A 15,131-nucleotide genomic window follows, 5' to 3' on the forward strand; every position below is an offset into this window, starting at 1 on the left:
TAGGACAATTTATCGTCTTATTGACTTAAAACTCCTATAACCTGCTGAAAAGTTACTTGTACGTTAGTTTTGTCTTATTTCAAGTGCAGTAAGATATTTGCACTAAAAACTAAAAACAAGTAGCTTCAGAAAAGTGTTAACAATATGATCTCATCTCAAACTTGGTGCCAAACAGAGTTAATAAGAATTTATAACATTCTGATTAACTTCAGATGGTTACACACAGATCGAATGATTTGTTTGAGCCATTGATTTCAAGATTGAGAGATTTAAGCTCTTCTTGGAAATGGTAATTTATATTTGTTGGGTCCCCCCCATGCTCTCTGCTACACTGTACCTAGCATCACCAGTGCTATAGCTAGCATACTGTGCTATGCTAGCCACAGTGTAGCTAGTATGCTGTGGTATGCACTGCAGCTAGCATAGCATTGGTGCTAGTACATTACCAGCTAGCTAGCATAGAATTGGTAGTAGCTAGAATACTGTGCTAGCATGCAGCTAGCATAGCTAGTTAACCTGAAGAAATCAAGCTCCTCTGTCCTCTTTAGTGCTGTCAATAATGGTTGTGTATATGCTGCTCATACCCAAACCCCTTTCTATCTGCTACGCTGCAGCTGGTTCACCACAATATAGCCCGTTCTGAATGTTATTGCTAGTCAGTTAGCATAACCACCATTGACGACAACTAAAAGGCTTTCGTGAAACTGTAAGTCGTTTCTCCGCCATTACTACGTAGAACAGTCGTACACAAGCATGATTGACAGCGCTACAACCCTCCTCCTCACTGATTGGTTGGTTTTGATCAGGTGCGCCACAGTTCTTAGCCCAGGTAGGTGGTGGGGGACATTTTTTTAAATCAGATTATCTGTATCATAACATACCGTCACAACATGGTGACAGTTTTAAAAACATATGTAAAAAAACAAATTTTTCTTATAAAAGTTACATACCACAGCTTTTAAACGCATGTAGTGATCAATTTGATCGAGGTTTATAGAAATTTGGTTATAAAACGGTTCCTACAACTGCGACTGTAAACAAAATATATTTCACATACACAAATGTGGGTACAAACTCTGAGGCTCCCACTATATCCCAACCCACAGCATCACAACGCAAGCATTAATCCCAGACCTCTTATCTCCCCATTTCAGCAGCAATGATCTGTCAGATCAGTAATAGACCTCAAAAGATTGAGGAGCGATGACCACCCACACGGGTGGAGCTAAGCGATAGGATGGAGGAGGCCTGCATCTCAAACGCAGCCTTTATTTATCACAGTGGAGTGGAAACAGCAGCAATCCACCACCGTGCCTCTCAGGATAGAAAGAGAGAAATGACAGCATCATTGCACGAGATGCGTGACGGCAGGGAAGCGTCTGATTAGGTCGGACGCCGCAACAAAAACAGATTTAGGAACAAATATCTAAAAAGGAGCCACTGACAAAGTATTGCACATATAACCAAACTGAAAAACAACAAAAAAATATGATTTATTAATGTGTTATGTTAATTTTAAGCCAAAATACAAAAGTCATGGAGAGGAAGTCCAGCTTCTCTGCTTCTGCTTCTATAAAAGTTAATGGAGAAATATAACAGATTAATTGACAAGATTTCAGAATAAAGGTTCATATATTTTTCTACTTCATTTGGATAATTTGTGAGGTTTAAGTTGCAGTATGGATTTTTATTAAAAAAATGTTACTTTTTTTTTAAACGGTCACCATGTTGTGTTGTGATACAGATAATCTGATTAATAAAATCTCTTCCACCTCCTACTGAGCTATTATTGTCATCTAAGGAAATGTGGCGCTCCTGATCAAAAACAACCAATCAGAGCCAGGAGGAGGGTTTTAGCGCCGTCAATCAGCTCGTGTAGAGCTGGTGTATGTGCCAACTGTTGAGAAACAACTTACAGTTTCTGGTTAACCTTTTAACCGCCATCATTGGTGGTTATGCTAACTAGCTTTAGCATTCAGGACAGCCTATTTTGTTTATGTGTGGCATGTACACAACCATTATTGACAGCACTAAAGAAGACAGAGGAGCTCGATTTTTTCAGATTATCTCATATTATACCGTCATGACATATCAGTAGTTGCAGCAAATGTGAAAAACATATTAATTTTAAAATGTATGTATTGCAGCTTTAATTCATACCTTTAAAAATTAAACAAGAGGAATGTGAATGAAGATGAGACCTTAGAAGATAAAATATAAGTGCTAAAAAAATTTGTGTTTATATAAAAGCCGAATAAAAAAAAATTCAAGTGTTTTTCCTCTTCTTTTTTTTTTTTTTTTTAACTTTTTTTAAGTATCAAAACATTTTTTAAGTGTCAACTTCTTCAGTTTAATTTTTTAGTATCAAATTTTTTGGTTTATATTTTTTCAGTTTATTTTGTTTTTTCAGTTTCAAATCTTTTTTATTCCATATCAATTTTTCTGTTTAAATTTTTTTGTATCAATCTTTTTTAAGTCTCATCTCTTTTCTGTTTTATTTATTTCATATTGTACTGTCACAACATACCGGCAGTTGTAACAAATGTGTAAAAAAAATTGTACGCACTTTAATTCAAACTTTTACAAATTAAACTGGAAGATGAAACCTTAAAGATAATAGATGAAGTACTAAAAAAATTGCAGAAAAATGTTTTTGAGTGTATATAAAAGCCAAATTAAAAATATACAAGTGTTTTTTTATTTCTGTTTTATTTATTGTTTTTTGGGGGGGTTAGCTTGAATATATAAAATATCTTCAAGTTCCAGTGTTTCATGTTGTTTACAAAATTAAAATTTATTGATCTGTGAGGGAGAAAACTTGAATTATTATCATTTATTGCAATAATTACTAGGACAATTTATCATCCAGCAAAATGTGTTATTGTGAAAGGCTTACAGAACAGAACCATGCAAACACTTCTACTGAGGAACAATTTATTAACCGATTGCTCTGGGAGGAAACCAGAGTACCCAGAGAGGACTGACACACGCACTGGGAGAAAAACTCCCAGCAGAAAAACCTACGAATGAGATTTAAACACACACACACACACACACGCACACGCGCGCACACACACACACACACACACACACACACACACACACAGCGGTCGCTCTGCTAATCCCAGGTCCGTTATCTGCAGCTCTCAGCCAGCGCCGCAGCTGTCAGGACAACTAATGAACTTCAAAAGAATGAAGAACAATGCAAATGGGCCCTGCCAGATCCCAGATACTGCATTAGAGCCACGTTTCACACACAGATTATTTATTTCAGCCTACTGGACTAAAACATGAACATATCCAGTTACTGTCATGTCTGGCATCACAGAAAAGGGGGGAAACTGAAAGCTGCTGCAGACGCAGCTGGAGGAGTCCTGAGGAAAATACGTGGAATGACACCGAAGTGGCGAGGCTGATTTTTAGTAATAGAAATGCTTAACGAGAAAAATACGAAACGTCTGACTGTGTTATTTCAGAGTCACAGCAGCTCTCAGCAGGAGTGGCTTCACCTCCTTAGTAAAAACCTGAAGCATTTCAACCACCTCCAGCTGAGATTCAGGGTCTCCCAGGTCAAATGGAGATAAACTTTCCTTTCTTGTTTCTGAAAATTACAAAATGTGGGACAGAAAATAGTAATTAGGGTCCATAGAAAGGATAGATGTAGCGATCCGGTATTATCTGTGTCGGTACCAATACTGAAAAAATACATTGGATAATGAGTCCAATCAATAAGGTCGGATCTATTCAGTTTAATTCTATGTTTTACCCAGAAATTTTTTTTAAATGAAAATAAAAATGAAATTGAGAATAATTTCCAAATCTACTTTTCAGATTCAATTATTTTTTTGTTAGAATTTCAAATTCAAAATTTTGGCCCTACTTTATTTTTTGTTTTGATTCTTTTCTTGGGTTACATTTTTTTCAGTTTGAATTATTTTTAGATTAAATTTATTATAGCTAAAAAAAAATTTCAGTTTCAAATCTTTTTTATTTCATATATTTTTGTTTCAATTTTTTTAGTGTCAAAATTTTTTTTATTCTGTTTTTAAATTTCAACACTTTCGGTTTCATATTTTTGGTATCAAATTTTTTTAGTTTCATTTTTTTGTTTGTTTAAAATCTTTTATATTCCATATAAATTTTCTTTTAGTATCAAATTTTTTGTTGTTTTTTAAATTTTAAGATTTCTCAGTTTCATTTTTTTAGTAATTTTTTTGTTTATTTTCTTTTATTTAGTTCTAGTTTTGCTTAGTTTTTTCAGTTTCAAATCTTTTTCTTTTGACCAAACTTTTATGGTCTCAATTTAGCTCCATAAAGATTCACACAAATCATTCTTAAATTGTTAAAAGTAATATTTAAATATCTTTATTAAGAAGCTAGCTTGCTGTTAGCTGTTGAAACCCAGCCATGTGACTTCATGATGGGATCTGTGAATAACCAGTGTGACAAAGCAGAGGGAGGATACTGGTCTGTCTGTGGCCTCCTGAAGCTCTCTGGTAGGTGGGCTTCATACAGCTGGCGGGCTCTGGTGTTCCCCATGTCCACCATGCTCTGCAAAAAACAGTGAAAAAATAAACACTTAAACAGAAGAAGCGGCATCAGAAATGATGGCGACTGGTGAACGAATCATCCCAGTGCACAGCAGGTTCTTTCACGCATCACATTTGCATTCAGCTCATTTTTCCCGCCGACTCCTTTGCATGCGTGCGCGCACACCGTGAAAGGACACACTGGCTGTATGCAACAAGGCCAAATTAAGAGGAAGGTGATGGATGGGGTGATGATAGGAGAAACGGAGGAGACAGAGTCGGAATAATCAGGCATCCAGAATTAATTAGTCACTGAATACAGTGATTAACATTCTAAGTGAGACGCTCCTCCACTCACACACAGCTGATGGAGAGGCAAATCCAGCTACTTTATCACACACACACACACACACCAAACAGCTGAATCTATTAACGACAGTGATTTAAAAACGACTGGAAGGTTCGTATACGTCTGATAACACAGGATGGACTGAGGAAAGTAAACAAAACACTAAGCTAATCACAAGAGGCTAACAATATATCCATGTGTTTACATACGAGTTCCTCTGACAACCAGGAAGATGGATGGACGGATGGATGAGGGCGCACTAATATGTATACACATTATATATATATATATAACTGCAGCAGACGTTCTTCCTTGCAGTGGTAAATAATTCCTCTGGTTTTAGATCTGAATCATCTTTGCTGCTTCAATAAAAGATTTTCTTTTGGGCTTAAAGGCAAACGACTCAAGTCGTTTTCAAACGACACAAATCCTTTTTTCTCCCAACGTCTTTCATTAAATCCCCATCTTTCTTCTTTATTTTCAGAAATAAAAACTCCACACGTCTAACCCAGCAAATGAGTGAATGAGACAGAAAAGGTGTGTCTACTTCAAGCAAAGACATTGATCATTTATGGCTCACATTGTGGTTCAGATACCTGGATCTGCTCAGGTGTCCACTGGTCCAGGTTGACGGATTTGACCCTGGAGATGTGGACGCCCAGGTTGCGGTGGATGCCGGCGCAGCGGATGCACATGAACACCCCGAGGTTCCATGACGCCCATCGAGGCCCTTTAACAGGAAGAGGAAGAAGAACACTTTCACTTTAAAAGCTCAAATGTAACACATTACATTATAATTAGGCCCGTCGCAATAAATCAATTAATCGTAAGATAAATTAAAACAATCTCAATCATTTCCATTTGGATGATTTGTCATTTTTCTCTTTCTACTGGACAACAAAAAAGGACAATTTTGTTTGCAGAGAGTCCATAATTTTTTTTTGCTGTTTATATTGTTTGGTTTATTTATTTTTGACATTTAAAATGTCTTCTAGAGATTTTACATTAAAATATAAACTATTCTTATTGATTAAACTAGATTAGGGGTGTCCAAAGAGCGGCACAGGGGGCCTTGGAACGATTCTGGGTAGTCAATGATCATAGTTGTAAAATAGCCTAAAGGTTTTATTTGTTTTGTTTTTTTGCAGTTCATGCAGATCCACATTTAAAAAACTATATTGGGGGGAAAGTTTCATGGATACCAGGAAGGGGCAACACAAAATATTCATCCAGGTTTTTGCTTTTACTTTAATTTATTAGTAAAAGAGACCAAAAAAATCCAGTGACTTTTATTAATATGCAACTTCGCAAAATAAAGGAAGAGTGAGGGATATTCTGTTCTTGTTGCTAAAAAGACATACTAAAAAACAAAAAGAAAAATTTTGAAAATTATGCAAAACGTTGATTTTAAGACCCATTTTTGTTTTAAATCTACAATAATTAACACCCCATTTCCCTACAGTAATCAGACTGCTTGCTTGCTTATTTTATTTTATTTTTTAATGTGCATTTAGTTTATTGATTATTTAGCAGATAAAAAAAATACAATTGATTTGCTGTTATATTTAGAAAGAAAAACTAAAAATTGACATTTTTGGTGCCCATGCCAAAAAAAGACAGCACTAAAATAGATCACATTATATGTGGTTTACATGAAAACAAATCAAACTAAAGAGAAAACATGCTGTTTTCTCTTTAGAGAAAACAGCATGTTTTCCACTTAAGACTTTAAAAGGCTTCGTTTTTTAACTTTAGCCGGCATACTTTATCATTTTCACCTGATGAATAAAAGCTGTAATTGAACACCGCTGTGATTGAAGACCAAAGGCTTTACATCAAAGAAAAATGCTCTGAGTTGGTTCAAACCTGCCAAGTGCTATAAATCTCAATAAACTACAAAAAGCTGCCAGATCATTCATTAATATGCAACAAAGCAGACTTTAAACACATTCTTCCACAGGGAAAGATTTGAGTCAAACCAGGCGTCTGCCATATTGTCTTGTTTACGGTAAAAATCGAGGATTTTTGACACTGGTGTAAAAATGTATATATCAAATGACTGATAAATGGAAAAAAATTAAATTAACAAAGTTTCTAATCAATATGAAATTAAAGTTTTTGTGACATATTTTGGTGTCAAGCTTTTTGTGTTTTTTTTTTATATTTCCTTTTATAATAAAACAAGATTCTTGACATTGCACACAATGTTAAAGTTCTTTAAAAAAGGAATGTCAACATTTTTAACGTCTTTAAAATTAATTTTCTGTTGGACTACAGCAGTTTGTCTTGTTTGCCTATTTAAATATTTTTATTTGCACTTGCTAGATGATTTCAGATTGGTTATGGTTGGGCAAAATTAGTTAACATTTCGATTTATTTTTATATTTTCTCTGACACTACATATTTAGAGAGAGGGTGATAATCTATATATGAATATATTTTTATTCTATTTTCTTTAGGGAAATAAAATTAAATAAAATGGAGGTAAAAAGAAAAACAGTTTTGAAGTTACATATTTATGTTTGGCCAAATCAAACCCAACCCATCTTGGTAACAATATAAGCATTTTATTTCAGTCAGTACCAATAATAATTAACTTCCCGTTTAAAATATCTGAACTACTTCCAAACTGGTGACGTGACCTTTCCCGCTTTATCCACAGTTTTCCACAAAGTTGTTTTTTTTATTATTTTTAAGTAGTTATGAGGCACAGTGGCAAAACCTCAAACTGCAGCTTCAAAAATTACTCAACAGGTCGTTGCTAGGTAACCAAAGAATGACAGAGTTGCTAGGTAACCAAAGAGTGAGAGTTGATTCCACCAACATTGCTTAGCTAAGCTTGAGATATGGAGCAGCTACAGCCCTTTTCTCTGTCTACATCTCCCAGAATGCTGTGCGGTTCTGGATCTGAGCTCAGTGAATATCCTACATATTGAATATTATCTGTTGATATTGATCACGTGTTTATCACGTTATATATTATTGATTTATTTTCCAGCCCGTCTCAGGTTTAAGTGGTCTCCAGTGAAATCTTCCCAGGGATGCAACAACCAGCAAGTAGAAAGAGGCAGAAAATTACCCAGCCTCAAACCAAATCTCTATGGGGATGAATAGGAGACAGCATAGAAATGACAGTGAAATTATTTTAATGGGCTAGTGGCTGCAATCCCGCCGCAGCACTCATGCTCCATCCCCGTCCAGAACATGAAGCTTACTTGTGACTTTAAACACATAAAGTGCAACGGCTTAACTTTTATGGATCCAGGCTACATAATGGTGGTGCAGGAAGCCTAGTGGGCTTGCTGGGTTTGACTAAGAGCATCATCGTGCTAATGCAGTGGCACTAATGCGCTATCCAGCCTGAGGGGGCATTAAGGCAGCTGAATGAGTGTTAAGCCTAAAATCAAGCAGCTCAGCCATTGTAAGCTGGACTCTATCTGTTGGAAATCTATCAATATCTATCAGACTTCAGCTTGGTCTGCTTTCAAATCATCTCCGTTTTACTGGTAATGTGATCATATTTACAAACTTTACATGTCCAACTTATTGGAACCACTTTCACAAAGCATGGTGCTCATCTAAAAACGGTTATAGAGGTGAGAAATAGGTTTGATAATCTATCCAAATAAAAAAAAACAATAAGGAAAATAAGGACATTTTCACTAGGAGTGTCCTAATACAACTTTTTCACTTCCAATACAATAACAATATTGCAACTTTAAGTATTGGCCAATATCGATATTGACTCGATACAATAACACGAATCATTAAAATTCAAAAATACCTTACATACATACTTTTATTACTTTTTTGTGGTGTAAAATGTTAGAAAAGGTTTGATCAAGTGATATTAGTTAAATCAAATTATTTGCATATTACCTGACATTACAAAAAAAAAAACTTTTTTTTTCTTACTGTCCGACGTTAAATCAGACTGCATTTTTTGTGTTTTAGGTCAGTTAGAATTACCGAAATTATTTCTATTTGCTAAATGCCACAATAATGAGGGAAAGGATATTTCAGATTTATTAATGTCAATATCAGAGGTTTAGATACAGAATGATTCCCATCTCTTTAACTACAGTCAAGGGTAAAAAGTAAAACAAATCTTAGGTGATAAATGTGTGCTGGGAAATAAGCTGATAGTCTAAAAAAACCTTAAAAATCTTGTGAGGAAATCCAAAATGTTTGACCCTGGTCATGTGAGAAAATACTGCCAAATCCTGAAAAAATGTATGTGTAATTCTGATTCTTGAAGAAGTTAATAAATAAATCTTTGTCATATTCTCCTATGGAGATGAATTTATTTTGCTTTCTGTTTCTGTTGTTAAAGATACTAGCCTCCCGTTTGAACACAACAAAAGCTGAACTGAATTCTCCTACATTCACCTCACAACAAACATTTAAATGGAGATGGAAAGATAGTTACTCAAAAACACGGCGAAAACAAGTATTCAGACACATTATTACACATAGCTGTAGTTCCGTTAACCAAAATGAAATTACGAAAATAAATGTGTTTAATGGAAACACGTCCATTTCGAAAACAACATTCACCTTTGTCAATAAAAAAAAATGTTGCGCTGGGATGTGTGGTTTGTCAGCCAAACAGAACACTTTTACATCTCACAAGTCACGTGATCAACAACTGAAAGCTACCATCTAAAGCCACGAAGAAGACAACAGGAAGTAGTCTTCTTCGTGGTTTGTGTGTTGTTATTTTTCCCCACAGTGAGGTACAGCTGACTCCATCGGAGCTCTCACGGCATCGCACAGTTGGGTTAAAAAAGTTGTCATTCGTATGTGTTGAAAACTGGCGGTAATGCGTAACGAACGTTTTTTTGTCAACCGCCAATAAATAAAATAAAAAGACGCCAATAAATAAAATAAAAAGACGCCGCATACGCAGCTTTCCAGTCCAACGGCTGAATAAGACGCTAACGTCTCAGATGGCTATGTTTACATCCGTCGCCGCCATGTTTGTTTTTTTTTTTTTCACAAACTTATTATATCGCGTGAACAAGTTTATTCACGCGTGATTTCAATATCACTTTTTAGGCGAAATTTTATATTGTTTTGTTGTTTGTTTGGGGTGAGGGGGGTTTTGACGTAGGCGTAATATAGACTAACAAAACGCAGCTAGTGTCATGTCCACCGACGGCACACGCATACAAAGTGAAACACGGACGGAGACCGACAAAGCAAAGCGTCCCAGCACATTGAGACACAGGCGGAGAAACACCCAGGAGCCTTGATGAGTGACAGCTGAGCTTTCAAACTGACAAGAAGAGATGCGGAGAGGGGGGCAGCTAGCAGAGCATGAAATTAAAGCCCCAACTGTCAACCTGAGGACAGTCAGCAGAACAACTGGAGGGCGGCTGTGTCGGGAAGTGTGCGACAGTGGCAGAGAGGAGGAAACGGTGGCTGCACTCCTTCACAGCCAACCCTTTTAGCTGAGACAACGAGCTGAGCTCAAAGCTGAAATGTTTCAAGTAACCATGATGAGTCAGAGTGTTGCTCCGATGATTGGAGGAGAAATTTTCTGTCTGGCAGGAAAAACAAACACCAAATGAGCCTAAATGTGTTTATGCTAACTGTGAGGCATGGAGGTGGCGGGGTGGTGATTTGGGCTTGTTCTAGGAAAACTGTTGTGCAAAATTCACTTTTTGGACATTTTTATACTTCCAAAAAACATTTATCTGGAAATAGGTTACACCCAGAACTCCTCAAGTGGCATAGTTTTAGCTTCACCTGATTCAAATTCTGTAATATAAAAAAAATTAAGCACCTTTTGCAATACAATTATTAATTGGTTAATTGAAAAAAAAATCTTCAGGTCAGCTTTGAACAGTTGATTAACCGTACACTAGAGCAATGCTATGTTTCTGCATTTTAGGCAAAGAAAATTTATTTTCGTATTTAAAAAAAGAATTTAATTATTGTTTATTTGTATTTTTATGTATTTTTAATATTTTAAAAAATAGGCTTAACTGGTTAAATGAAAATCTGCAGAATGTCCCCAATTTTTTTTTACCTACAATTAATTAATTACTAAAATAATCATTAGTTACTGCCCTACTTTGGTTACAATAAATGATAATTTCATAAAGTAAAGGGGGAAAACTTGCTAATGTGGACTTAAATCAAGTCCAAGAAAATATAAGAGCATTTATTTCATTAATCCAATATAAAAAGGGGATTTATATTTTAAATAGATTCAAAATCCATTAACTTAACAACCAGAATTTGATTTGGATTTCTTTTTACTCTCAACGATTTAGTTATCGCTGCTGCTTGTGCATCTTTCAAAACCACACGTTTTCCTTCCACTCAATTTTCCATTAATAAAGTTGAATAAAGCATTATTTGAACAACCAGCTTCTTTAGCAACAAACCGTTCTGGTTTTTCCTAGTTGCACCTTTTGCTCTGCACCACAAAAACCTGAGCAGACAGCTATTAAAAAACATTATTTTATATCTGTATTAGTCTACACTTCCATGTCATTTCTCCAATAAAACATCCTAAAAATGTCCTAATACTCAATGTACATCTAGCCAAGATAGTGTGGTTTATTTTTTTATATTTTATTTATTAAATTTTTTGAAGGAAACCATTAATCTTGGGTTAAGAGGCTGAGTGCTGCTGCTGCAAGCAGGAAAATAAACCATCTCTGTGCTGAATTCTCCTTTACTGAAGGTTAACAACCTCCATTTGCTAATTAATACAAATTTCCCTCACTGTAAATTACAGAACTATAACGTGGAAACTCGAATGCTGGAAAACAGAGAACAAGACACCCATAAGGGAAAAACACAGCAGATCTGTGCTGCCCCCTGCTGATTTCCTGAGGGAATGCAGATCCAAGAAATGTGAAGAGGAAAAATCTAAATACACGTTAAGAAATGATGAATACTCGGAAATTATGAGCTTAACAGTTAAATAGGGAAACAAAAACACTCGAATTTTTTAAATGTATAATGGATTGTTTGATATGACTGTAAACCAGACATTTATAGATGCAACATCTGATTAAGTCAAACTAAAAAGGCACAAAATGAGACGGTGAAAAGAGTTCTCCACCTGCTGGCGATAAACGGCATTGCAGGGAGGATTTACATTACACCCAAAATTATTCAATCCCCGAGCCAAATTAGATTATTTTAATTCATCTGAGACGTTTCCTTGGATATGAGATAAGTATCTCTCAAAAGACACGACAATGTAAAAGGAGCACCAATTTCTGATATTTAATAAAATGTAAATGTTAAAAGTTAGAATAAGAAGTTTGTGGAAGGAAACCCCAAAAGGTTTGATCCAAGTCATACTTTTTAAAAGACAGTTAAACCTGATAATGACTAAATCTGTGTGGATTTTTGAATCACAGTAAAGTTACAAAAAAAACATTAAAATAAAAATGTTCTAGCAAGATTTTGTTGTTTAAAAAACAAAATATAACTTCAGACCTAGATCTTTAGAGCTCAACTTTCAGTTCTAAGTCAAATTTTTCGTTCAGCAGTTTAGTAGAGCTGGAAAATATGGCTGAAAAATGTTTCACAATATAAGCTTAATACCACTGTAGCGTTAGCAGAACTAATGGTTATGATTAGTGCTTAAGGTTTAGCACAACTACCGTTTTAGTAAGCAGTATCCATCACTGATACAGTACAACAAATCTTTAATTGTCTTCCTTTAATGTACAAATGTAGCATAATAAGCATAAATATGCTAATTTAGCACAAGTAATGTTTTTTTGTTTAAAAAAAAAAAACCTACACATTTTTTGGCCCTGAATAAATCTGATGAAATAAAGATTGATTTTTTTTCCTAAACTGTTCAATGTTTAGTTAAACTTCTGCAGTAAAACATCCATTTATTTTAAAGCTGTCCTTGTATTTCACACATCTGACAGTGAACTGCTATCAAAACAGGTCATCAAAGCGGCGAGAAGCCTGAAGCTACTAGCTAAGATCTGCTGAGGTTGCACAGAATGTGCCAACCAGGAAAATTCATAATTTCTAACCAAACTGATGCTGACATCAAGCCAAGAACTGAGACAGCTTGTGCAGCACTTGATTCACATCTAGGCTGAACTCTAGTAGACAAACACAATGAACGAACGAAACTGATATGAGGGAGAATCTCGTCTGTCACGGATCCACATGGAGGGAAAAAAGTAGGGCAGTGTGTGAAGACAAGTAGGACAGAGGGTGAAATTACAGCTCAGAGGACGAGATGATTCAGCACTCTGCAGCGTTTCGTCATGTAGGCATGCAGCCGCACCTCTGACACTCCGCCTGCAGCTGGCAGGAAACAACAACTACATGCAGTGTCGCTCCGAAGACTAAAAGAGCTGATCAACGGCTGCAGAGCTCAGCACTCTGAGCGGTTGTCAGCAGCTGTATCAGTTCCTTGCCATGGAAATCTCATCCTAATTACAAAAAGTGACCATCTGCGTTGTACCAATCTTGACCAGACAATATTATTCCAAAGGCCACAAAAAGGCCCCCGGGCCGCACCTTGAACCACCCTGAAGCGTTCCACTAATTAAAACAAAGTATTTTCCAAGCGTGTGTGCCAGAATATTCAGGTTTTGATTTGTGATAAATCTATGAAAAAAAACTGATTGAAAATCCACCCAGCTCTAAAACTGCTCCTCAATCCCAGCGAATAAGCAGAAAAAGAGCCGATAGATGAATCACTGACTCACTGATTGCAGAAGAGGCGCGGCGATGACGCAAAAGAGACGTCATCTCACCCAGCGGTAACCCCGATATGTGCCCTTTAAAACCCAATTTACCAATTCAAAATTGCATCCTTTCACATTGACATGCAATAATAGCAAAACCTGATTAAACAGCAAGATTTCGTTGGAAATTGTAGCTCAACCATTGATTTAAATGCGTACAAATTTCTGCACAGTAATAATCACTTTAATTATATCTGAAATATGCCGAATTGAGGAAGCACATCTACGCTTTTATCACATGTATTTGCTCATATTGTATTTTATGATTTTGTGCAAGAGAATGATAAAGTTTCGTTTTTTCCAATGGAGTCTGGTGAAGATGCTGCAGCAGCAGAATGCCGGTGTGTGCTTTTTTTTTTTTTTCCTTTTTCAATAGGACGCAATCAGAGAGTCAAGAACACCTGAGATTCCACGCTGCTCCACGGGACACGCACGTTTTCCGCTCATTAATAACCCAGTCAAGGACACGACATCGATACTACAGCCTCAAGTTACCCACGATGAACCCACTTACAACCGGAACAAAGAGGCGTTCAGATACATAATAAGAGAAAGGCATTTAAACTCCATATACACAGAAAATAGAAGACAATTATTTTAAGGAAAAAATAAACGAATTCAGCTCAGATACACAATTTTAATATATTAAAAAACCGTTTTTAAAGATAGGAATTTGATACAAACTTTTTTTTTAAGTGTTTTATTTTGAAAATACTCAGCGGAAGTTTCATAAACCTATTTATTTTAATTCAATTGAAAATAAAAAAAATGACATTTTCGTTTTGTAAATTTAATCTCTGAGTGTTTAAACTGTATTAATGAAAATTACAAACATCTCAGTGCAAAATGCAGCAGAGACATGTATTGCTGTGCATGGTGGACAATGTCCAAGCGTGTCCCCCGTGTCCCCCGGTCACTGTGGACCGTGTCCTGCCTACCTTTAGCCTCACAGTCTGCACAGTACTTGTTGTCCTCTTCTCGCAGCAGTTTGGTAAGAATAGCCTGATGCTGCTCGTTCAGTTTCTGGGCTTTTTCTCTCTCCGACCGGGTCGTCATCTCGCTTTCCGCGGTGGGGCGGTGAGTCCAGCTGGGTGGGGAGCCGTGGGAGTCTTCGGTGCCGGTTAACGATGGAGGGACGTCCTCATGATGAAGCCGCGCCGCCCTGAACTCTCTCCGGTTAGCTATCAACCTGCTAGCAGCGGCAGGTTGGATGGATGTTGAGGTGTCATCCCTGCTGCGTTCAGGACTGTGGGAATTTACAGCGAAACGCCTGATTCACAGCCGCAAATTTAGAGTGGGGAGAAAGAAAGAAACAAACAGAAAAGAGTAGATTTCCGCCAAAATAAGAAAAAACTCAGAAATTTTGAGATGACTCAGAAATTTCATTAAAAAACATGTTAATTTCTAAGTTTGAAAAGTTGAAAATTTGCTACTCATTTTGAGATTATTCTCATAAGTGTTCTAGAAAAAAAACAGAAATTTCAGAGTTTGAAAAAGTCAAACATT

The 15,131-nt window shown here is 36.3% G+C and overlaps 1 protein-coding gene across 1 annotated transcript in view; it reads right to left on the reverse strand.

Moving 5' to 3' along the window:
* Nucleotides 1-14,955, reverse strand: part of LOC103477312 (stromal membrane-associated protein 1) — an 80,714-nt gene extending 65,759 nt beyond the window's left edge. Inside the window, exons 1-3 of the mRNA XM_008430360.3 lie at nucleotides 14,564-14,955; nucleotides 5,475-5,608; nucleotides 4,466-4,551 (exon numbers count right to left, since the gene is read on the reverse strand). Of these exons, the coding sequence (XP_008428582.1) occupies nucleotides 4,466-4,551; nucleotides 5,475-5,608; nucleotides 14,564-14,681 (338 nt within the window). The 5' untranslated portion in view covers nucleotides 14,682-14,955. The remainder of the gene's footprint in view (nucleotides 1-4,465; nucleotides 4,552-5,474; nucleotides 5,609-14,563) is intronic.
* Between the last annotated feature and the right edge of the window lie 176 nt (nucleotides 14,956-15,131).

The sequence above is a fragment of the Poecilia reticulata genome, chromosome 15 (genome assembly GCF_904066995.2).
Source record: "Poecilia reticulata chromosome 15, P_reticulata-male-v2, whole genome shotgun sequence".
NCBI classification, from domain to species: domain Eukaryota; kingdom Metazoa; phylum Chordata; class Actinopteri; order Cyprinodontiformes; family Poeciliidae; genus Poecilia; species Poecilia reticulata.